This window comes from Lampris incognitus, chromosome 1 (assembly GCF_029633865.1).
Source record: "Lampris incognitus isolate fLamInc1 chromosome 1, fLamInc1.hap2, whole genome shotgun sequence".
NCBI classification, from domain to species: Eukaryota; Metazoa; Chordata; class Actinopteri; order Lampriformes; family Lampridae; genus Lampris; species Lampris incognitus.
Genome location: NC_079211.1, coordinates 23,938,489 through 23,964,418, shown reverse-complemented (window position 1 = coordinate 23,964,418; position 25,930 = coordinate 23,938,489). Strand labels below are relative to the sequence as shown.

Here is a 25,930-nt window from a genome sequence, read left to right as displayed (position 1 = left end):
TTTTGTTATTAATAGCCTATTATCAGTGTTACTATTGATAGTATTATGCCTGTAATTGTTATTTGTTATTAGGCCTCTTTTATAATTAGGCTATTATTATTATTAAAGAAGAACATCAAAGGATGTAAGGTAGCACTCATCAAATGAAAAAAAAAGACAAAATTCTCTATTTTACCATTTCATTGTTTGGCATCAGTCAATAACTTGGCCGGGTGGTCTTCTTCAGAAACCTTAATGACTGATGCCAAACAATAAAATGGTGAAATAGAGGACTGCCTCTGTTATTTTTTTACCATTTGGTGAGTGTTACCTTACATCCTTTGATGTTCGTCTTTGATTCATGTTTTTGGTTTAGCACCTCCACAAGCCTTTAGTTTTTTGAGAAGCACATATTATTATTATTAGGCAATTAGCCTATTGTGTACGGTAGGCGGCCCCTGTTGATGGATACTTTGTGCTGGTCCTAAATTCCCAAGTCCTGGTCTAAGTTCTCTGCCTAAAAAGTTCATCATTAAAGTCTTTTTGAAAGAAAGTCTGCCAAGTGATTTAATATGGAAAACGAATTGCAAAGTAACAAGAAAGTGGCTGAAGTGTCCAGTGCTGTGCAAATTGAACTTTGAGCGAAGGTGGAAATGGCTAGGTTATACTGGTAGGCGAGCCTACTGCAAGACAAACTTGCGTTGATTGCCGACTGTCCATGCTGAGCCGGAGAGCCAACTAACTATGCCTACTGCAGTAAATATCGGTAAGAAATAACAATAAAGCAAATTACAGCCTCCTCTATAGGCCGAATTTGGATACGCACTCAAGGTGGCCTGCGATATACAACAGCCAACAATGGTAATACGGCCTAATTTAATCAGCGGAGGAATAGATTGTCGTAGCCTACATCTCAGCCATGACCCCAGTTTTTATTATTTTGGACCCGTTAAGGAAATAATTTGCCAAAAGGGTTCTAAGTTCCCCGGTTTGTTCCTCGATTGGCAATAGCGGGGAATATAGGACCCTTTATTTGGAAAAAGGTCCTATGTTCCCCTGGAAACAGCGGGGAATATAGGACCCTGTTTCCAAAAGAGGGTCCTATCTTCCCCGGTGTCTATTGCAACGGGGATTATAGGACCTTTTTAGGGGAAAACGGGGAATATGGGACCCTTTTTTTTCGAAAGGGTCCTATAGGACCCGGGGACTATAGGCACGGCCCCTTTTTCCAAAAGAGGGTTCTATGTTCCCCGGTGTCTATTGCGACCGGGATTATAGGACCTTTTAGGGAAAAACGGGGAATATGGGACCCTTTTTTTTTCGAAAGGGTCCTATAGGCACGGCCCCTTCCCGAGACACGACCGCGCGTATAGTGCTCGTACACAGCCGTGACGTCATGCAGGAAAAAAAAATCTGGGCTTTGGAACATTTTTAAAATATTAAAACACCATGGCTTAAAAATATACAATATAAAGAGTAATAATTGACCTTGATCATAGCTGCAGGCGTCTCTTTTACAATGCTGGTCGATGGGGAAAATGCTTTTTGGGCCGCAGGGGATTTTTCGCTGCAATACCGCGAGTGGCCACTAGAAAAAATTGGCTGCAAGGCTGAGCGGCGGTGCCGTATCCAGTTCTACTACTATAATACATCCATGAACCACACACTACAGACGCGTTGGTGTAGCAGGTTAAATAAAAAAAGCTCTGCCACAGGCGCCGACCCCGTGGGTGCTTTGGTGCTCGGGCACCCACCGAAAAGGATGAGCAATAAATAAATGAATAAATAAACAAGGCTGTCTTCTGGTATGGTGTAGCCTGTTATAATTTGTAGCAGAATAGTGTCGTATTTCTTTGCGGTTTGTGCCTACGTCCAACAGACGACAGCAGCCTAGTAAGCCTACATCATGGTAATTACTAAAGCAAGCGAAATAAAAATTACTTTGTGACAATCATCACCATGGTGATATTCGCTTGACCCACAGGCAAAAGAAAAAAGATCGACATCTATGCGCCCCGCCTACGTAACGCGCCGCATCCGTGCCTGGTCAACGGTTCGTGTCACGTGCGCATAATTAAGGGGTCATCTTATCGGCCTGTCATATCGGCATTTCGGGCCGATGCCGATATTCCATTTTAAAGCTTCTATTGGCTGATACATTTGACGTGCCGATACCATCGTGCATCCCTACTTGTATGGCCCTGAATCACCGTTACAGCCCTTAAAGGGCTTTAATGAGGATGGCAAGAGGGGAAGGGTGAGACGAGAGGCTGAAGGGCTTACTAGGTTGGAATAAAAATGAGGCCGCATAGTAGCAGAGGAGAACAGAATGACAAATTGAGTGTGACGGAAGAGAAGAAGCAAAGTGAAGACCAGATGGAAAACATCTAACTCATGTTTATTCTGCAATATGAGCAAAGGAAAGGAAGGAAGGCTAATAACCTCAAATTTATTTCTATATGACATTTATTTCATTACTTTAACAACTACTTGAACGAGCAGATAAACACACAGCTTCTAGATAACACTGTGTATGTACTGTGCGTGTGTGAATGTGTGTGCGTGCGTGCGTGCGTGCGAGCATGTGTTTGTGTGTGTGAGAGGGAGCAAGTTGGAGAAGAGCTCTTACAGGATCACCCTATATCCTTGCCATGAATGACTTCATTGCAGATGTTGAGTTCCTCTAAGTGCACATGCACACATATGTGCGCGGAGCGCACACACGCATGCATGTTTACCTAAATTATCCAAGTCACTGAGGGATGCATGCCAGACAATTTAGATGGATTACTCTCTAAGTTTTCATGTTCGGGCGATGTCTTACGGTTAACCAGACACTAGCATTATTCATCTGTCTCTGTCTCTCTCTGTCTCTGTCTCTCTCTCTCGCTCTCTCTCTCTCTCTCTCTCTCTCTCTCTCACACACACACACACAGATACAAACAACATTTACACAAAATAGTATTTCAACCTTCCACACACAGATCCACAGCCAGCAGTGAGGCATTAGTGTGAGGGGAGACCTCGGGCCTCGCTGATCACAATGTGTGAAGCATGCACGTTGACCGCAGCCCCGTGATCATTTCCTCCGACATGACTGTTGACTCCAGTTTCTATCATCTCCTCCTTGATACTTGTTTTACGCTATTTATGTTTTAACCGTTTGCTTGTGATCTTCTCTGCTGTTTTATCTTTCCACACAATCACAATGGTTCCCCCACTCAACCGCACAAATTTCCCATGAGCCCACACATATACACATATTCAGACACACACTCATTCCTTACTCGAATCCAGGGTTCGTATCCAACAAGGGTCAAAACCAGTCTCGCTCCGCTGCCCTGAAACACTAGATACTACATGCAGACCCGGGGATCTGATCATGCTCAGCTGAATACTGACATCTAGTGGTTAATCCAAGTCCACCATGACAACAGACTGAAATACTCAACAGATAATGCAAACTAAAAAATAATTTTCTTCTCTATTATCCACAGGGATTTCGAGGCCATGACGGTGTTGAGGTGAGTTAAGCGTGGATCAGATTCTTACATTCATCGCTTTTTCACCTCAAGAAATCAGTTTGTTTTCCATGGGCGGCCCAGTGGTTAGTGCTGTTGCCTCACAGAAAGAAGGTCCTGGGTTCGAACCCTGGGGTTGTCCAACCTTGGGGGTCATCCCAGGTTGTCCTCTGTGTGGAGTTTGCATGTTCTTCCCGTGTCTGCGGTGGGGTTTTTTCCCAGTGCTCCGGTTTCCCCCACCATCAAAAAAGACGTGCATGTAGGGGTTAGTACTTCTGTCTGTGCCCTTGACCGAGGCATGGCAAGACGAACTGGTGTTGGTCCTGCACGGCGGCTGCCCACTGCTCCTAGCTACACATCTAGGATGGGTTAAATGCAGAGCATCATTTCCCTACGGGGATCAAAATCAAAAATGAAAAAAAAAAGAAGTGTGATTGTGCGTTGGCTATGATGCTGCCCCCCGCTCACACACACACACTTTTTGTTCAGGTAAACATGACAGCCCAACGTTTTTCTGTTTCAGGGACCTGCAGGTTTGCCTGGAAAGCCGGTAAGATTCCTAATTGATTATTAATGTCATTATCTCATTTCCCTTTCCTCTAACTGCATATTCCACATACAGAATAACCCGCTCCACTGCATTCTATGGGTGTACTAAGTATCCACCTTTTATAACCTTGCTGACCAGTTTTTGACTTCTGCAAACGCACAGGGAGAAGACGGCGAGCCAGGCTATCCAGGACCCCAGGGACCTCCAGGGCCAAAGGTAAGGACGAGTGGACTCCATTAATCAGTTATGATTTCATCGACTTTGGCAACTCTTTATCCTTTCCTCCATGTTTAAACAGGGTGAAGCAGGCAGTGGAGAGAAAGGAGAGAGAGGCACAGATGGAGTCCCCGGATTAAACGTACGAGACCAGTCTTTGTCAAATACTGACATTGCTAGTGCTATTGCCGAATAACATTAATTGCTACAGTGCATTTTTATGGCAACTTTTTGTCTTAATATAATAATCTGTCGGTATAACTGCTAGTTATGTACACCTAGGTATCTCCACCCTAGAAATCAAATATTACAAATCTATATCTCTGGACTTTACAGGGAGAAAAGGGGGATGTGGGAGAGCAAGGTCCCCATGGAGCCATGGTGCGTATATTGTACTTATCGTCTAATCATTCAGTAATCACCCAAAACACTTATTATATGCCTCTCCTCCTTCGTTTGTGTCAACACCCTCGTCTGATCCCTTCCTCCTCTGCCTCAGGGTTATCCCGGTGAGAAGGGCGCCCAAGGCTCCTCAGACATCATTGACTTCAATGGGAAGCTTCTAGATGCTTTCAAGGTAAGCGTTATTCCAACGTGAATGAGACCAAGCGTCTGGGTACACTATGTATGCCGTGGCCAGTTATTAAAAGTATGTGTCAATGTTCGGAAAAGTTAGTTGCCAGGCAATAGCAGTGTGGTAAGGGAGCGTCTCATTGTTGTCACACCATTGCTGCCAAACTGAATGTGGTGCTGTTCCCCCTTGACAGGCTATCAACACCATCAGTATCTCGGTAATAAACTACTCTGTCTGCATGGTCTTACTGGTGTGATCTGTAACTAACACATGAAATATACACAGACACACAAAAATAACACATGCACACACACATACACACACATACACTTAAATTGTGTGTGTAACCTCTCGTCCTAGCTGTGGCAATTCAAGGCTTTGTGTGCATTGTTTTAATCAGCTGGTACAATCGACCCAATGCTCTTTGCATCAGATGTATCAGATGGCACTCCAGGAACCACAGCAAACAAGTAACCAACACGATGTCACCAAATGCCCGCAGTCTACTAGTTCAATAGTCTACTTGTCCTCCTTACATATACATACAGCGTACAACACATACAGCAAATACAATGCAGCTGCACGGCTCTGTCAGATAATACATGGCTTCAAGAGCTGCACTAAATTATGCAGAAATATCAACAGCCATCATTATATTGCTGTGTGTTTTCCATGCTGTGTTGATACTGCCTCACAGTTTTTTTTTTCTGAGACAGAAGGGAAAGGCCATAGGAATAGACAGGAGTGAAACCCTTACACGATCTCAGTTACAGATTCATACACAGGGGCCCTTTGACTCTACCATGTACCGTGCTACATGCTAATAACAGATGCCTATCTATGCAGTGGAGTGTGTATTTGATTTTAAAAAAACACTATGCCATGGGTTCCCATGGGGCCCGGTCTGGAATGGGCCCCTGCATGCAACGCTAAACTCAACTGCATGAGTCAGTTACACAGGAGTCGGTTCAAACAAGAACCTGAGATCTTATCTGTGGTCTGGTGCCAATCTGGATCAGTGGGCATCTGCTAACACCAAAGGCTAAGGGGACATTATGTTCACAAAAAAGGGAATAGTCATTGCCCACCTCTATTCATGTCGCTCACTTGTTTGAATGTCCATGCTGGTTGCATCTGTGGTGACATTTTAGGTGATGATGAATTGCTGTTCAGCATTACATATTCTGAATTAATTCCCTCATTTTTTCCATTAAATGGCTTTTTACATAATTACGTGCATGAGTGGCTGCCACTTTGCAATGATTGAAAATCTCAAAAATAATAGTTGTTTGTAAATATCTCTGCGTTGCCATAGTTTTCATTGAATACAAATGAAAAACTAGGAGAGCCGGAAAGGAAGAGAAACGAGCATGTAAACCTCTGGGGAGAAAATATAATTTCCATTTTTTATTATTTCAAGATGACGGAACACTTCAGAGAGCTGAGCAACAAGTGTAGCTTTGTGGATGCAGAGGAGACAAAGCGGCATTATGTAAGATGTCTGTCAGCCAGTATGATAGACAAGAGGATAGAGCTAAAACAACTACCGTATTTCCCGGAATATAAATTGGCTGGGATTTTTTTTTACTCATCTGGCTGATCCTGCGATTTATATTCCAAAGTGACTGTTTGTTTGACACATACACTGCATTTCAACTAAGGCCACTAGATAGCACTGTTTAAACTTGTGACTCAATTGAAAATACTGTACTGTACGTAGAAATTGAATAAGAGTAGAAGAGACATTGAACTGTTTGTCGTGGTCATTTGAGCAGTTCAAAAAAAAAGAAAAGGTGATTATTGTTAGCTGTTATGGTGCCAACACACGTCATTGAGGCCGTAAATGTTCGTAATGATCCACTGTCTGTTTGGTCATTACTGCAAAACCTCACTTCAGTGAGTCCACGACTTAAAAAAAAAAAAGAAAAAAAGAAGAGTCTTGTGGAAATAGAGGAAAGGAAAACTTTTCCAGGAAAGAAACGGACAATTTCTCTCACTGACTACACGAACGCGTGTTGTGGCAGGATGAGGAAAAAACACAGGAGACAAAGGCGAGTTTGCTGTTTATTCCTCAGCTCCAAAACCAAACTACAGCAGGAACAACCCTGCACCAGCAAGCCCGGGAACGTAAACCACGCCCCCAGCTCACAGTCCTGCTGGGTGAGAGGCATAGCCCCTAGTGTCCGCCACAGTGTCATTTATTCTTCCGTACCAAATCACAATGCAAGCAACATGGCGCTGCTGCTCCGACCATCCTAGTCCTCGTTCCACCCTCTCAACCCGGAAACCCTTTGTTAAAGGGCCTGTGTCTACCAATTATGGTGAATTGTGCCCATATAGTCCGCTACATGCATCCCCCCAGGATTCACCATAAAAAAAAAAAGTCAGCGTGGAGGGGGGTGGATGGCCCGGCCGCAACGGCTTCACCGAACAGGTGCAGAGCCCAGGGTGCCTACAAGATGGGCCTTAAGGACCCTGCAGCGGCGTGGGGGTAGGGCGGGTGGTGGAGGAACCTTAGGGGCCTTATTGGGGGGTGAGGGCAAGGTAAGAGGGTGCACCCGCCGTGGGGCTGGGCAAGTCCAACAGGTCGGTCCAAGTCCAAGTGAGCCAGTTTGAGGCGATCTACTGAAATGCACTCTGGCTTGTTGCCGACTTTCATGACAAAGTGCTTGTTTCCGGTCTCCAGAACATGGAACAGCCCGTCGTAGAGAGGCTGCAGGGGTCCACGGTGGGCGTTGTGGCAGATGAAAACATATTCTGCCAACTGCAGACTTGCAGGGATGTGAGACTGTGGGAGTCCATGTTGCGAAGTGGGGACCGGTGCGAAAGCTCTGGCGTTATCCAGGAGCGTGGTCAGTTGATGGGCTGCAGACCAGGGAGCTGTGGTGTTGGGGACGAAATCCCCTGGGACCCGCAGCGGCTGTCTGTAAACGAGTTCAGCAGACAAGGACTGGAGGTCCTCCTTAGGGGTGGTCCTGAGGCCCAGCATGACCCATGGGAGCCTGTCAGCCAAGCTGCTATCCTTGAGGCTGCCCCGAAGAGTGGCCTTCATAGAGCACTGAAACCGCTCACACAACCCATTGGCTTGCAGGTGGTACGCGGTGGAGCTTCACCCCTATGCTCGCTGCGACTGCGTTCCAGAGCTCAGATGCAAACTGTGAACCCCGGTCCAAGGAGAGGTCAGATGGGGTGCCGAACCAGGCGACCCTGGTCCCGATGAACAGGATACGTCGGTGGACGTTGTCGATGACCGTGGGGCGGCTTCTGGCCATCGAGTGGTCCTGTCCACCATGGGGAGGAGGTAAGTAAAATGGTGGGAGGGAGGCAGGGGGCCCACTAGGTCCACGTTTACGTGGTCGAACCTCCTTTCGGGCACTGCGAACTGTGGCAGGTGCGCTCTGGTGTGGCAGTGCACTTTAGAGCACTGACACTCCATACAGGTGTCAGCCCAGTCTCTCATGTCTTTTTTGAGCCCGTGCCAGACGAACTTGGCTGCCACTAGTCTTTGAGACGGCTTTTTGCCAGGGTGGGAGAGGCCATGGACAGCATCGAAAACACGCCGCCTCCAGCCAGTGGGAATGACCGGCCAGGGCCGACCCGTGGAGACATCGCACAGGAGCGTGGTGCCAGCATCGTTGAAAGCCACATCCTCTAACTGCAGCCCTGTGACAGCCATCCTGAAAGCCTACACATCCAGGTCGATGGCCTGGTCAGCTGCCATGCGGGCATAGTCAAGACCCAAGTGGACGGCCCCCGCAATGGACCGGGAGAGATGGTCGACGACGAGGTTGGTTTTGCCGGCAACATGCTGTACGTCCGTGGTTAACTCTCAGGAGATTCAGCATCCATAAGTTCAGACGGCTTATTGTCACCGAGACCTTGTAGAGAGAAGAGCCGGCTGGTCCGCTCAGCGTCAGAAAGTTCAAAATTTTCAACAGCTGAGCCTTGAGTATCTTGTATTTATCCTGCTGCGGAGGATTTTTGAGGAGGCTCACCACTCTGGTTGCTGTAGAACTGCCGAGAGCCGACACCACATAATAGTATTTTGTGGTCTGCGGTGATTTCCCGCAATGCGAACTGTGCTTCTGTCTGGGCGAATCAAGCCGAGGCTGACGACTCCCAGAACTCCGGCAGCTTGAGAGAAACCACATTAGTTGTCATGTTCATAAAGATTTGTCTCTGGAAACGTCCAGCAGACAAACATCGGGGTCACCAATGTGCAAATTACAAGAAAGTAGAGACGGACAATTTCTCACATTGACTACACGAACACGTGTGTCATTTATTCTTCCATACAAAATCACTATGCGAGCAACATGGCGCTGCTCCAACCATCCTAGTCCTCACTCCGCCCTCTCAACGTGGAAACCGTTGTCTACAAAATGTGATGAATTGTGCCCATATAGTCCGCTACAGTCTGCAACTTGCCACAAATCGGTTTATACGGAAGTTTATACGAAAGTTAGGCTGCCGCAATGGTCACAGTTCTTTGAAATGGCAGCGATCCAAATAAAAATGGCCACTGCTGTGACCATCCTGCTATGTTGATTTGAATTGGAATGTCCATTCTACTGTCATTCAATTTCTATGGTACCACCATATAAATGCGACTTATACACCGAAGCGACATATACATGTTTTTTTCCTCACAACAACGCATTTTTTCTGAGTGCGACATATACTCCAGTGCAACTTGTCCGGGAAATACGGTAATTACGAAATCATCCTTTACCAGCCCAATAGCTTGTAGCCCCTAAGACAGTCCAAACTCTTATATGTTGTTTGGGTACCTCAGTTGTCAGACCCGTCTCTTAAGCTGTACCCAGTCTTAAACCTGTATGAAGTTTCATTCAATAAAAGCTCTGTTTCTTCTCCTTTGTGAAACAATAATCCTGCACTGAACTGGCCAAAAAACAATATGGAACTGTTGTGGAATCTGATGCCAGGGTAGTGTACAGTCCATGCCATTTTACAGTTATTCTAACACCAAGTTGCTTCAAACCAGGCCAAGATTGGGCCCCTAATCAGTGGACATAGTGAATGTAAGAAATAATCTGTTTTGTTTGATAACAACTGCAGCCAAGTCTAAAAATTCAGCAGTCTTTTTACTTTTTTGCCTCCTGGGCTAGCCCCATAAGGGCTTCCCCCAGAGGGAAATTCCTCTTAGCTCCTAATGTTAACACAATCATTACCAACAATGGCAACAAACAGCTGTGTCCTAATGTGGCTGCCTGAGAATGACTGATGCAGTTAATGATGGAGAGATGTTTGATTATTAATTCGATAAATTAGAGAGGGTATTAAGTGTAATTGTTGATGTATGCTTGGCTAACTTATGTCTGTTCCATCTGTCTGTCTTTCTTTCTTTCTCTAGGGTCAACCTGGCCCACCAGGCCTACCTGGACCCCCAGGCCTACCAGGGGAAAAGGTACGTTGTTTTTTTTAATTCTTTTTGATATTTAACTCGGGCAACAATGTGGTTTTATTCACAGCCAGACTGTTTTTGGAATTGTGCTACAACCAATCACATTTGCCAAGAGGATCTTGTTTCTCTTTGTCTTGTGCCAGGGTGAGCTTGGTTTGCCTGGGCCATCTGGAGTGGATGGACATAAGGTATGGTTGTAAACATGGTTAAGAAATTGCAGAAATCATTTGCACATACACTGTATGCTCCTACGTCACTTGCTTCCAATGTGAAGAGATGTACAGTAATTTCACAGCTTGCTGGCCTCTTTGTTCTGTGCTGTGCTGTACTTGCTTTACAAGCCATACCCATTTTCTGTTTCCTCCAGGGACCCAAAGGTGACATGGGTGAGACAGGACCAGTTGGAGAAAGAGGGGAAAAGGGAGAGATGGGTCTTTCTGGGCCTGCTGTAAGCATTGAATGAAAACACATCTTTCTAACATACTTCATGAGTAAGGGTTAAATGGACATGGGTTAATTGTCTTACTTTTTGTGGAACAGGGGATGGATGGGCAGAAAGGAGAGAAAGGCGACTGCAGACTGGAAGATAACCTGGTCAGTGAACGACACACACACACACACACAGTTTTGTAGTAGTTCTAGCCCATTATCCTTTGCACGTTTGGGTTAGACCAGGGGTCCCCAACCTTTTTTGCACCGTGGACCGGTTTAATATTGACAGTATTCTGGCGGACAGGGAAAGGGGCGGGGTGGGTTAATAACGACTGGTATATAGGTTAGGCTTATAAGTCAATAGTATAGTAACATTTAAAGTAACGTTTGGATATTAAACACACAGCGCATATTTTCCTCGCATTAACATAACATACATATAACAACATTGCAACTCACCAATATCACTGAATCAGTGGGAGCCCTGGGCTTGTTTCACTGCAGTAAGACAGTCCAATCGAGGGGTGATGGGAGACACCCGAAGGGTGTTTCTTATGTCCAGTCTATTCTGCAATTTTGTTTTCGTTGCATTCATTGCAGAAAACCCCGCTTTACAGCGTTATGATGTTGGAAATGAAAGCAAAGTTTCAGTGCTTTCGTGGCTATCTCAGGATATTCAGCCTTGACTTTGATCCAGAATGTCCATCATTTGCAACCTCGAGGAGTTGATCTTCTTCCCGCACTGACATTGTAATGTACTTAAAACAGGACACACGTCTCAGTTGGGAGCCAGCTTGTTTATTGCGCAATGTGAACAGAGGTACGGATGCTGTGTAGGGACAGAACAGACTGCAGCTACGGAATACAAACACAATATGTTACAGCTCCCCTCTTAAACAAAAATAAACATTCATTGAACTTTACTTGTGTCAATAAACAAAACAACTATGTCTAAATGTGATTCTACACACAAGAACTTGGAAGGAGTGTTTACCAGCGCTTCACTTTCCCAAGATGAGAAAAACAACTCAAAACATCAAACTCAAACACTTATAGATAGATTCAGTCTATCAGGAGGCTTCACATCTCTGCCCCGCCTAGTAGTAAGCTGTTCAACTGGCCGGGCTTGAGTGGGGCTCAAAGGTATTTTAGGTGGTGAGTGTGGCAGTTCAGGAAGAGCTGGAGTTTGTGGCTCCTTCTCAGTTAGCGGATCTGATAGTTCAGTCCAAGGTTCATCCCAAACCTAGTGGCGTGGACGGTTGGCGGCTGCGGTGCTTTTGCGGAGGTGTTGGCTGTTGTGGCGGTACTCCTTGTTCCCACAGTCCACAACATAGGGCACTGTGTGGTTTAGCTATGACTCCTGGGGGCCATTTGTGGTTGCCAGGATAGGGCTGCATCCTAACCTCATCCCCAGGCTTAAGGGCAACACGAGGTTTGCCTGCTCTCTTGCGGTCATAGTAGAACTTTTGGATGTCCTTACTTCTGTCGAGCAGTCTTTCTTGGACCTTTTTTCTCTTACTCCCGTGATTATGGCGTCAATCAACATGTTATCTGGGTCAGCGTACTCACAATCCATGAGTGTATGTCTCAAACCCTTAACAAAGTTATCAAACCTTTCACTTGGTCCTTGTTTCCTTTGTTGAAACTATGCCTGGCTAGTCGCTTATTTTTCCTCGGTCTGATGTAGCTGGCAAACTTATCCAAAACTTGAGGGATCCTCTTTTTCACCATCAGCCCAGTTTAATGTCTTGTAGCTTTCTCTACCTTGCTCGCTGATCCACGTGCCTAGCCAACCGGCTCGCTGTTTAGCTGTTAGCTCAGACAGAGGACCATCGAAGACGAACGTGACATGACTCCTGAATCTTTCAAACTCTTGATATAAATCAGGAGCCTCCCAGTCGATCTCGGGGTGTTCAAATTGCGAATTTGCCATTATTCTTAATTTTCTGTTCTTGACAGACTTCTGACACCATGTAACATGCTTAAAACGGGACACACATCTCTGGTGGGCGCCATCTTGTTTATTGCGCGATGTGAATAGAGGTACGGGTGCTGTGTAGGGACAGAATAGACTGCAGCTACGGTATGCAAACACAATATGTTACAGACATGGACGATTCACCGGGTACATTCACAAATGGGTCAAGGATCCATTCCTTTTACATTTCTTGGGTCTTCTGCGGTTGGGAAGTAATGCTCAATTTCTGTCGACGGCAAAGCCAGGTGATCGCACACCAGCTAGGAGAAGGACAGTGCAGCCTCAGTCTCTCCCAAAATCGCAGCTATTGTTTGGAACATGTCAAATATGCCCCTGTTCACTCGCTGTCCCCACAGTTCCAGTTTGGCTTTGAATGCAGACACTTTATCTGCCAACTTGAAGACAGTTGTCATTCTCCCCTGAAGTGACAAATTTAGTTCACTGAAGAGGTTGAAGATGTCACACAGATGAGCGAGTTTTGCTATCCACTCCTCGTCACTGAAGTGTGGTGACTTTTTTTCTGAAAGAAATCTCTGTAGCGGCTCTCTTAACTCAAAAACCCTGGCCAGGGATCTCCCCCTTGATAACCACCTGACTTCAGTGTGTAAGAGAAGGCGTCTGTGCTCTGCGTCCATTTCCTCTCAAAGCTGCTCAAACAGAGGTGAGTTAAGGGCGTGTGCTTTGATGTGATTGATAATTTTAATAACATCACTCAATACGCTGTTCTGATCAGGTGACATTTTTCGGCTTGCCAGCATTTCTCTTTGTATCAAACAGTGTGTAGACTAGCATTCAGGAGCAACCTCTTTGACTCGGGTAGTGAAACCAAACAGCTGTCCGGTCAGAGCTGCGGCCTCATCTGTGCATATTCCAACACAGACTGACAAGTCCAGTTTACCTGACCAGGGGTCATCAACCTGTCCGTAAACGGACAAACGTGTCTGTGGCAATATATATATATATATATATATATATATATATATATATATATATATATATATATATATATATATTGAGAAAAAAGTTTGGTTTTTTTTCCCCCATGATAATATAAATTGTCAATGTTTTCTGAGACTAATGAATTAATTTGGCCACAGCACAACAGTAATCTAGGTTACACCACGTTAACAGTCAGGATGACATGCGCGTAAAACTCATGCAATTGCGTGAATTCTCCCACTGTGAGTCAGGTCGCTAAATAGATAGCTAACTAGCCTAACATTACAGCCCCCGAAAATGACCAAACTTGCTTTTAATCCTTCGTGGGAGGAAGACTTTTTTGTTTTGTTTTATTTTTGAGAGATGATGGGTTGATGGAGTGTAATGAGGTGAGGTCAGACAATGAAACCGCTAAAGTCAACGGCAGCGAGGGACCACAGTGAGAAATGGTGCAAGAAACGAACAAAAACGAATGGTATGTCTTCTGTTGAAAAGGAACAGTTTGCTAGCAAGGCAAAAGAGGGCAGGACAGGGCAAGTTAAGCTGATGACTAGCTTCATCAGTTGAGAGAAAGTTGAACTGGAAAATGACCTCACTTTAGCTTTCGGACTTGCCAAAGCAAAACTGCTATTTACAGTGGGTGACACTTTCAAAGAAATTGCAAGAAAAGTCGACCCAAAATCGTCTGCGTTCAGTGCTAGCACTAGCCAGAAACAGAAAAAAATAGGGGAGAAGTTAGCAGCTGCCAGCCTAACTAGCGTAGGGGAAGCCTCTTTCATGTATGTAATGTGTGACGAAAGCACCGACTGTACAGATAAGACCCCATTATAGATTTTCCAAAGATTTGTGGATATCAAGGCCAAGAAATTAAGACTTTAGTTTTTGAGCCTACTCGAAATCACAAAGAAACGTAGTGCTGACAACATTTCCAAGGCCATCTTTGACCATTTTGATCGTGAGAACTACCCAACCAAAAAGCTAGTCGGTTTTACATCGGATGGTGCCGCTGTGATGCTCGGACGCAACCAGCAGGGAGAGGGCAACATCGCAGCTAAGTTAAAGCAGCAATTTGGAGAGTTGTTTGTGCAGCATTGCATGACACAGACAGACGCTAATGTCTGGAGATGCAGAAAAAGAAATACCAGTCTTTGTAGAAGACACTATAAAAGCTACATTGTCACATTTTAGTGGCCCAGTGAGAAAGAAGGAGTTCTACCACATCTCTGCTTTAAATGATGAAAAATACAACCACCTGGTCACTTTCAAAAACATTTGATGACTTAGCCTTGCAGCCTGTGTAGAACGCCTCATGGAACTTCGAGCCAGCCTCGTACAATATTTTGAGAGCGCTGCAAATGGAAGTGAGGGTTCTGCTCGCTATCAACAAAGTTGCGGTACATTGGGTGACATGCTGCAGAATCCCAAATTCATTCTTACTGTTTCTTAATTGGATTTTGCCACTGCTGGCTAGAATGAACGAGGCCCTACAGAAGGAGAACGTGAGTTTGTACTCTGCCTATAATAACATCCAGAAATACATGTGTGTAATTCTGAAACCAATCCTGTTTAACAGAAACGATGATACCTCGTTTATTGATCCGAGAGACTTGAAAATTCCAAACGCGAGTTTGAACGAATTCATTGACGAATGCAAATGTGAACACCATCTCTCCGATTCAGAGATACTGAACTTCAGCATCACGTTAGTCAACTATGCAAAGAGGCTACAAAGTGCCTTCCGGATGAGATTCCCAGAAAGAGAATTGGTCAAACAAAAGCTCTTTCTTGATCCCCTGAACCCCAAACCAACAGAGAGCGATATCGTAAACATCACGCAGAGGTTCGCAAAACATGTGTCTGTTCCCGAACTGCAATCACAGTACCTCGTCTTTTGCAAAGATGATGGCATGAGGACATTATTCGTGTCTGACCGATGCAACAGTGACACTGTCAAATTCTGGTGCCATCTGTTTGAGAACAGCGTGGAGTACAATGAACTGAGCAAACTTGCAAGCAATACTCCTGCTCACATTAAGCCCAGACATCTGCAGCTGTGAGCGAGCTTTCAGTCATATGAATGCTATTAAATCTCAAACACGAAATAGACTTGGAGCATGCCGCATTGATGCCTGTCGTAGGATTGCCACCTGCCCATATACAAAGGCGGACTTTCCAGTCTCCAAGTTTTCATCATAACAAGGTAGGGCACTGTTTTTTAATGTTAGAAATACTATCATTTTAAACTCATGTAGCATATTAAAATATGTATAATGGCACATTGCGAGATCTAGCATGTAATTATGTGTTTCTGGTAATATTTGACCACTTCAAATTTTGTATGTCTGTGGTAAAAATCGCATTTTGACCAAAAAGTCCGTCACAAGCCGACACGGTGATGACCCCTGTGCCTGACATGTAGTCATCCAAAGACTTGAACATTTCTGCCCCAGTTGTGTTAGCTGGCAGCGACAGAACACACAACATATCCTCATGCACATCGTCTTGAAATATATATCGCACATACCCAGCAGTATTGCTTCATTGTCGACATCGGTAGACTCATCGACCTGGATAGCATAGCACGGTGACTCATTAAGCCGCTCCAACAGCTGTGCTTCTATGTCCTCCGCTATTTCATCTATTTTCCTTGAAACTGTGGTAGCTGAAAGAGGAACCTGTGCCACCTTGTTAGCTGCAGCTTCCCCCAACAGTTCAGGGCTCATGTCTTTGGCAGCAGGCAATTTAAATTCTTCGCTGATGGTGAAAGGCTTCTTAGCCTTGGCAATACAACTAGCCACTAAGTACGATGCTGTCAGAGCAGCAGCATTTGTAGAGGAGGTGGTGGCTCTCAGCACTTGCTTCTCTCCCGCTTGCTCATATTGTTTTCACTCAAAGAACTCCACGGGTTTGTCTTTAAGTGCAGGGTGCTTGGACTCAAGGTGCTGAAGCAGTTTTGAGGGCTTCATTGCCTCATTAGACAGCTTGTCTTCACATATCACACACAGGGGGCTCGGAGCATGCGAGTCACCGGTCGCAATAAAGCCGTATTTTAGGTATGACTCATCTTATTTCCTATTGAAGGAAGTTTTTTTTTTTTTTGCTGTCTTGGACTCTGCTGTCTCTACATTATAATCGACGTTAGACCTTTAATCTCCCCTACCTCTTACGAAGAAACTGTCAAGCGACGTTTGTTTTTTACCAGTACTCATGGCTAGTAACGAGATGAACGAGTGTGTCTCTGAGTTATGAAGTTAGTTACCATTAGTCTGCCGAATGCCACGGGATTTAATGATAAAATGACATCATTGTACACGCTTCAAGTATCCATTTCAAATTAAAAGCCCCCTAGCATTACACAGCTGGACTGGGCTTTTATTTTAATATTATATATCATATTGCAGCGAATTCAGGGGGCAGTCGGGGAACCGCCACAGCCGGGACGCAAACTCGTGTATTCCACACCGCGGGTGACAACGTTAACCAGTCGACTAAAGGGTCCGACCCGTTAGTCAAGGACCAACGTGTCTACTTATCCATGCATGTTACACTACCCGCCTCCTTCAGGAAGCGTGTCCCTGCGCTTCAGCATATTGGCTGCCTCACACCTCTGGGCGCACGCACTTCCGATTACCTCACGGTCTCACCATCCCACTTCTGACACCAATGTAGCGAATTCGGGGGGCAGTCTGGGAGACCATCGCTACAGCCGGGACATAAACCCGTGTCTCCCACTCCGCAAGCGACAACGTTAACCAGTCGACTAAAGGGTCAGACCCGTTAGTCAAGGACCAACGTGTGTACTTATCCATGCACGTTACAATATTGTTTCCTTGCAGCCCGGAAGCAAATGCTTTGCGGCCCGGTGCCGGTCCGTGGCCCAGTGGTTGGGGACCCCTGAATTAGACTAACTCCACTGGAGTTAACTTAAACCCCAATGTGCTTGCTTTCCACATGCCCTCCTTTTTGCATGACACGTTGTTGTTTCTGGTTTTCAGGTTCAGATGATCTCCCAGCCAGGCCCACCTGGCCCACCAGGTCCTCCCGGGCCTCCAGGATTCATGGTTAGTGTTCATGTCACAGTCCGAGTCTGGATAGGTACTACTGATATATTTGTTTGCCATGGCTCCTGCTCCCTGTCTGACAAACACTCACATTATACCTTATTTTTCAGGGACATCATGGAATGCCAGGTCCCAAGGTAAGACTCGAAGGCCCTGTATTTGATATGTGCCAATCTGCCATAATGTGATGCTATTCCATCTTTTTTAAGTGTGATTTTGAGTGTTATCATTCTACAATGCAGGGTGAGCCTGGAGATGGGGAGAAAGGAGAAAAGGGAGACGCTGGTGTTTCTGGTCTCAGGGTGAGTGATATTGTCTCATTATTACTACAACAAGGCCTTGAGCTGTTTACATTTGAGGTGAGAAAAAAACTGGCTAATGGCTCAATAACTGTGATGATGGTGATACAGTGGCAATATGGTGATGTTTTTTTGCTATAGGGATTGGATGGCCCTCAGGGTCCCCCTGGCCCCACAGGATTAGTGGGGCTTCCAGGCGCCAAGGGAGAAAAGGTAATCAGCTGATCACCGTGACTATTATTATTACGTCAACATCTGTTTTTGTTTTTGTAAAACACTCATTCTACGTTGTGCTTGCAGGGTAAATTGGGGGAGCCTGGAATGGATGTGAGTTTGTCCTTAAATGTTTTAATTTCTTTCTCACCTCCGACTTTACTCTGCTTGTTACTATTCTGGTATTTCTATTTCCTATATAACATGTTGACATGTCCCTCCATACATATGTGTATTCTGCAGGGTTTCCCAGGTCTGACCGGAGAGAAAGGTGACCGGGGAGAAAGAGGAGAGAAGGTACGTAGGGAAATGGCAAAGCTATTACAAACCACCTGTCAATACGCTGTGGGACACTTATGCACTTTGGAGTGAGCTATAAAAAAAAAAGTCATGACTTTTGATGAATTTCTCAACCAAAAGGGATTATATTTTTTTTCTTCTCAAAGTCAGTGCACTTTTAAAACTAGGCTAAAAACCTTTAGGTTCGCCATTGCCTTTATCTGTCTCTCCAGTCTACAGACATCTGTAATTTGACCAAATTTCACTGCACTTTTATTCTGCACATTAACCCTTTTTAATCATTTAATTTCTTTTCCAAAATTGCTTTGTCTTATTCTTTTCAAATGTCTTTTTTTTTACTTATATATAATGGATTTTGCATTTTACAAATCACAGAATCAACATATGAAATAAATAAAGTATTATTCCCATCCCTCCCCTGCTGCCTAACATGTCTCCAAATCCCCCCAACATCCTCTGAAATGACATCAAGTACAAATATACAACAGATATACAACTTCCTCATTCACATAAACACAGACAAGGGAGAAAAGAAAATCTTTTTTTTAATGATAACAAAAAAATACACTCGTTTTTATCTTTTTAAACTAATTCTTAATTAGACTGCTACAGTTCTGCTCCAACCAAGAAATTATTAGGTTATGAACTATCCCAGTCTGTTATTTGGGTTAGGTTATCATAGTAGGTAAGAAAACGCCTCCAGCCTTTCAAATTTATTTGCATTCTCCTTCAGTGTAAATTTGATTTTGTCAAGCTTCAGGTAAAACAATCTCTTTAAGCCATCTTGTATGGGATGGTGGCACTGCTCTCTTCCAATTGAGGAGGATGAGACGTCAAGCTAACAGAGTAGTAAAGGCAACCACATTGCACATTTCAGTCGACCACACTGCATCCTCTGGCCTCAATCCAAACGGCAATAATGGGCTGAGGTACCATTTTAATATTATACATGTCACTAAATAGTCCATGGGCCAGACGATATTTCGGTACACTCAAGGTGGCAAAACTTACTTATAATTTTTGAAAGGATCCATGTCTGTAGATGATATTTTGGTATGATAACCATTCCTGAGTGGCAGCTGTATCACAGATATCAGCTCATGAAGTTAACCACCCGCTAAACTAAATTGCATTTTAGACGCTGGTGCATATCCTGGTTTAGCCTCATGGTCAAGACATTTTTCAATGTTCTATAATATTGTCTTTGGTATCATTTTAAAGGGGACCTTCTTAGCTTTCATTCAAGCCCTGTTGTGGATATTTCTCACAAATATAGAGGTCACTTGAGCTCTTCAACCCGTCAATAACACACATCTTTCTGCAATTTTCGCCTAAACTATATACTTTCTTTTAGCCCTGTGGCATCTAGGAATATCAGGGACACAAAACACAAAAACTGGAATACTCACAGGACTGTAAAGATTCAGGAAATGTATAATATACCCATACTATATCATTGTGTGAGGTGATTGTGAGCCTTAAATGAGAACTAGACCAAAGCCAGTTAGGTCACAAACTGGTCTCTATACATTTGTTTAAATACACAATCAAAATACATGATAAAAAGGAATACCATAGTGAGGTAATGAACTATTTTAATATTTTAAACAACATTGACATTTACATATACTTAGTCAGTGATACATGTAATCCCATATCATTAGTGGGTATATGTAATGGTAATGGGTAGGGTAATGGGTATATGTGAATATGGTTACATTATTGTTATCAAGCTCTGGGTAACCAAGTCCAGAATCAACATCCTGTGCATCAATAGACTACTACCACAGTAATACCATCAGAATCATCACACTGTCATTCATCAAACTGCTCGTTTCTCTCATCATCTGACTCCCCAAGTTCAAAGTCCAGTTCTGGACCATCCTGCTGTTTTTGGTTACTGCAGGTCTGTAACCTGCGCATGTCTGTGCATGGAAGTCCATTTGACAGGCACATGCAGCTTGGCATTTTGCATGAATGCACACACTTGCATGTTAGCATTTCCAAGACCACATCTGGTGCAGGTGGGGAGCGCATCCAGTAAATGGCCAGCTTGCCTTCATCGTCTGTCCATCCATACTCAGAAGGGCTTGGCACCACAGGGTTAGCCTGCAGACAGCACTTCCATATTGCTGCCTGATAGTTGGCTCGTTGAACATGCATAAAGAGACAGTCTCTACATGGTGGCAGCTGGCTGGACTCAACCTCTCCCCTTTTGGTGCAGAAGAGCTGGTAACGCAGTTTGTTCACCTCAGCAGTGCTGCTATTAGCAACATACATCCGACAGGTGAACTGCTCAATTTTCTGGAACAGCTCATCACTCACATTCCATGTCTGTCCCAGTTGACTAAAAGTCTCTTGGCAGGAAGTGTGCTTTCTCACTATCTTCAGGGCATTCAGCTTCCCTCGACCAGCGAATGCACTGACAGTGTCGCAGCCTGTGAAGGCATGTAAGCCAATTAGGCTGTCACAGATGCTGTCTCCAAGTGAACTTGCCAGTTTGGTGATGTCGACAAACCGTGTGCGGTTCTGAGTCCCACACTTCTGGTAGATGGGACAGGTGATGTCCTTCTGGAAGCCAAGACAAAGCACCATGACATCAGTGTCCTCAGCTGTGATGATAACTGACTTTGAGCCCGCATTTGCTGCATGCAATGCATGCAGGAGCAGACGGGTGTCAGCTTCTTCATGTGTGGAGTGCAGTTCTGCTGCTTCCTCACACCCATCTTCTGTCAACTTGTAGCAGGTTTCCTCACAGGTCATGTACAACACCTTGCCATGCAGCATAGCTCTGTATCGTGGGAGTTTCCACTCTTCCACCAGAAACTTGATGAGACTGGTCTTGTTGGAGGAACTGCACAGAAATTTTCTCCACTGCTGGACGTGGTGTCCCCCTGCAAGATTCTTGTACTGGAGAGTGATGTCTCCACCCCGGTTCAGTCGTTCAGCATCTTTGATCGAAGTCTGGTGATAGACATCAAAAACAACATCAATCCTCCCACTCTGTGCTCCCTCATGGAGGACCTGGGTCAAGGCTGACTCTGCCACCTGTGCAAAGGTTTTGTTGTTGCCATTCATTTTTTGGACCAGGCTCATCCCATCAATGATGGAAGTAGATGGGATTGGGATGTCTTCTGCAGGAGATACATTCTTTTCAAGCTCTCTGGCAAGTGCAGCCTTGTTTGTTTTTCGTAAGGACCCATCAGCATTTGCCAGTGCCCATGGTAGTGGGCCCAATGGGTAGGCAAGGACATCCTTCAGATTCACCTTCCTGCTTTCAGCCACCAGGATCATGTGACTGAAAAGGTTTCTATCTGCCTTCAGAACCACATCCTGTGCTTTCTTTCCATGAGCTTGTTTTGTGCTGACATTGGAGAATGTTTTCAGACTTTGCTTGGTCATCTTGTCGTGGAATTTCACAGGTGGTGGGTCTGCATCTAACCTTGTTTGCTGGAATGCTTGGTAGGCCTCTTCTCCTTTCTCAAGAGCTCTCAAGAGATCTATGGTCACATCAGGTGGAGCCATGTTGCCAGTGGAGAGGCTAACCAAATCAATCTCATCAGGGGACATAGGATTGAGCCAGTTATTCTCCATAAGGTCCATGAGAGACTGGACATCTGCTTCATCTCTCTTGATCCTTGGACTCTGTAGATCTGGATGAGACCATTTGCACCTGCCTTGACCTGTCAGGTCTCTCAGCTGTCTGAGGTACATGCTTCTATACTCAGCTGTGAGATAATATTTGGTCACAGCTCCTGGCTTCAAACTGAATCCCTTTGTCCCTCCAGCTGTTTGGGTGTCTTTGTTCACCGTTTCTTCTATAGCTTGGTCAACAGGGATTCGGCCAAAGGGATTGGTGGAGCCCAGTTGGACTGAGAAGCCTCCTTCCATGAATTCTGTGTACACATCTGGGTGTGTGATGGGCAGCTCAGACATCTGGGCGTAGTAGTAGGGGAGGTAGCGTGCATAATTCATCCTGTCATAAGCAAAGCACCATGGGATCATTGCTCGAATGCTAGCCAAGTGTAGCATCCAGTCTCCCTCTCTGGATGCTCGGATGAGCCCCAACAAGATTTCAACCATGTCCAAATAGGACATCCAGAAGTTCGAGAGACTGCCGTTTCCACCTCTAAGGAACTCACGGTAGACTTCAAATAGATCCATGATGCGTGTACAAGAGCTGTTCTCGAGGACCTCCTTCAAAGCATGTTGTGAGACTTCTTTCCCAAGGCTGTCAATGGTCTTCAGTGTCTCATTCAGGTGAACCATGTCATTCCTGTGAGTTTCTTCCAACCAGGACAGGAAACCATTCAAGGTCAGTCGCATGAGAGCCTCATACAGGAGCTTGTGTAGTCACACTGCCCTGTTGTACTTGCGGCCATCCATAACACCAGCAATTGAGCCTTCTGCAATCATGCCAGACTCAATGCAGAGGTCTTTGAGTCCAGCATCTTGGAAATGCTTTCCTATTATTGCCAGCAGTGTGCAGATGGTGTGGAATACCCCAAGCCTAACGATGATATCATGGAACTTGTCATGGTGTTTCCATGTGATCTCGACAGCTTTCGCATACAGGGCTTGGTCAAAGACACAGACAATCTTCCTCAGGCCTAAGCACTGCATGATGCTCAGTGACTGGTTAAGCACCTCGTTGACAGTAGACATTTGTGTCGCTGGAGCATTGATGGTAGGCAGATAGCCTATATTGTCGGGGATGACCGTCATCTCTCCTCGAGTCAGGATGTTGAAGCCTGTCCAGCTGCTGACTGACTGTTCTTCTTGTTGTGACATGCGTGCTAGGACCCAAAGAAGGTTTTTCTCTCTGGCAAGCTTAGTATTGGCTGCAGTATCGGCATCTGACTTTTTGCTTTGTGGTGGCCCTACCCGTTGTCCAGCATTGTAAGTTGGTAACATTGGTGGGGGTCCATCAATGCTTCTCTTCTTTGTTTTGGGAACAGTGGGCATGGGTTGGACAGGAAGTGGGTTGACTGGCTTTGCTTGCACAGCAATCCCATTGACTCTGTGAGATGTTCCCTCACCACTGACAGTTTCTTCAAGACGGTCGATATTGTCCCAGGCTAAAGTTGTGAATATGCCAGGATGGATGTTAGCTGGAAGGGCAATGCCACTCCCTGATGATGAGAGTTTCTGGAGACACAGGGCAGTGTTGATCTCTTCCATCTGTGAATAGGACACACTGTGACCAAGTCGGTTGAGGATGTTTATCAACTCTACATTTCCTGTCAACGATTTGACACTGAATGGCAGAACAATGTGCTTGGAAGGCTTGGTATTTCCACATGTCACTGCATATACTATGTCATGGCCAAATGACTGCAGAAGGCACTGCACTCTCTGGGATGCATGATCAGGATCATTTGAGCCTGTGAGTAGAGAGTACAGGAAGATAATGAGCGACTCTGGAATGGTAGGACATTCTGCTTCTGGTTTGACTTCAGGCGGCCAGGTTTGAGGAACATCTTGACTTTTAATGTCTGCTCTCAATTTGATGGCTGCTTTGGCTATAACATCTTGTGCACTGACACTTTTCAGGGTCTGCAGCTCCCTTTTGAGAGACTGATTTTCTTTGGCAAGTTCCCTCATGGACAAGTTATCGGGATAGAGGAGGAATTTTCCTTTCTCATCAGGGAATATCTGCAAGGCTCCAGCAAACTCACTCTCCAGGTTTCGCCTTATGTGCTTCTTGGTTGATTCCTTGACTTGGGCAATGCCTTGGGAGTTCATTGAAGCTACCAATCTAGAAGAGAGATCAGTCATTGTCATCACTTGAGGATTGCCAAAAAGCTCCATCCTGATGAAGAGGAACAGCTCATTGTATGCCTTATTCACAGCAGCTTCATACTGGGCTGCAGCATCATCATCTTCATTGCTGGCAACCTCTCCTTTGGAAACCTCTTCTTTGGTGTAAAGTCTATAGCATGACCTGTGGTAGTGCCCTTCAGCTGCTACAAGGTCTCTACTCACAATGGCAAGGATTCTGCTGTCCTTTTCTTTGTGGCTGCACTCCTGATCTTTGCATCAGCTCGCAGTTCTCGACACAACACCAGTACTTCTCTCGTATTCTGTCTCTTGGAATATTTGCTGTTTTTCTGACAAAATATGCACTCTGCATCATAAGTCCTAGATGTACTTGGAGCATGTCGAGCTACTCTCTTAGATTGTCTCTCTTCAGCAGAGACACAACTTTTATTTTCTTTTGCAAGGAGGCCATCAAGAATTTGCTTCATAGTGAAGATACTGCGACACTTTCTGTGGTAGTAGATTGCTGGAATCTGTCCCTCAGGAATGTCTTTTGCCAGTTTCAAAACTGGTGCATGATTTCGTATCTGAGCTGCCCTGAGCAGAGTTCTCCATGAGTCGACACTTTGTAGTGAAACCAGCTTATCTGTATCATCAGAACAGTGGATAATGCACTCCACCCGTGGGCGCTTTGGTATTGGGTAAAAACTTGCTTGTTCACCAGTGGCCATATTCAGTCAGTTTTCACCTGCCACATACAAACAAATACATGTAACTTAGGTGTATGAACACTACTAAAACAAAGTTTACTTTGCTTCACCAGCGTCATATTACCATTATTTATCTTACATAGCCACAAATAGATACATTACCTAGTTGCTATGCAACAGCTGTATTTTGTCCACATGAGGCCGCTAAAATCAACACAAGATGAAAGTTCCTCGTAGCCACTTTAACTAATCATATTAACATATACATTAAAAGAACATGCTAACATTATGGGAAATTAGCTTACAATCTTCTCCAGAGTGAGACAAGAAGATAGATACCAGTTTCCTCTACATGTGTTTAGTAGAAAGCTATCTGGCTGCACGTTAGCCTAGCTTAGCACAATGAATGGAAGTACACAGTACTGGTTATCCTTGGTTGTTGGCCAACTAAGAACTGTCCCAGAGTTTAAGCTAGGCTAATCAGTACCAGGGATGTTGAAATGCTATATTTGTAAAAATCTGGGCAAATACACAATCGTGAGAGGCACAGAAACAGGTTTCCTGAAAGAAAAATGAAATAGCTGCTCATTTGGAAAGGTTATCATGTATTATTTTACTTCTGTTAGTGTACCAAATAAAATGGCACCAGTGAAGTTGTGTCACCTTGGGTGATATCGATATCTGGTCTGACCCATGGACTAACTGGCTTTGGTCTAGTTAGTTTCTTAGTAATAATGCCCTTCTAATTTAAGGTTCACAATCACCTCACACAATGAAATAGTATGGGTATATTATACATTTCCTGAATCTTTACAGTCCTGTGAGTATTCCAGTGTTTGTGTTTTGTGTCCCTGATATTCCTAGATGCCACAGGGCTAAAAGAAAGTATATAGTTTAGGCGAAAATTGCAGAAAGATGTGTGTTATTGACGGGTTGAAGAGCTCAAGTGACCTCTATATTTGTGAGAAATATC

General features: G+C 44.8%; 1 protein-coding gene across 1 annotated transcript in view; it reads left to right on the top strand.

Moving 5' to 3' along the window:
* Positions 1–25,930, top strand: part of LOC130123851 (collagen alpha-1(XXIII) chain) — a 209,204-nt gene that overhangs the window by 168,785 nt on the left and 14,489 nt on the right. The window contains exons 12-28 of the mRNA XM_056293162.1: positions 3,477–3,503; positions 4,024–4,050; positions 4,213–4,266; positions 4,349–4,408; positions 4,603–4,647; positions 4,766–4,843; positions 5,034–5,057; positions 10,215–10,268; positions 10,409–10,453; positions 10,633–10,713; positions 10,806–10,859; positions 17,610–17,675; positions 17,786–17,812; positions 17,918–17,977; positions 18,116–18,187; positions 18,275–18,301; positions 18,431–18,484. Coding sequence (XP_056149137.1) covers positions 3,477–3,503; positions 4,024–4,050; positions 4,213–4,266; positions 4,349–4,408; positions 4,603–4,647; positions 4,766–4,843; positions 5,034–5,057; positions 10,215–10,268; positions 10,409–10,453; positions 10,633–10,713; positions 10,806–10,859; positions 17,610–17,675; positions 17,786–17,812; positions 17,918–17,977; positions 18,116–18,187; positions 18,275–18,301; positions 18,431–18,484 — 855 coding nt within the window. The remainder of the gene's footprint in view (positions 1–3,476; positions 3,504–4,023; positions 4,051–4,212; positions 4,267–4,348; positions 4,409–4,602; positions 4,648–4,765; positions 4,844–5,033; positions 5,058–10,214; positions 10,269–10,408; positions 10,454–10,632; positions 10,714–10,805; positions 10,860–17,609; positions 17,676–17,785; positions 17,813–17,917; positions 17,978–18,115; positions 18,188–18,274; positions 18,302–18,430; positions 18,485–25,930) is intronic.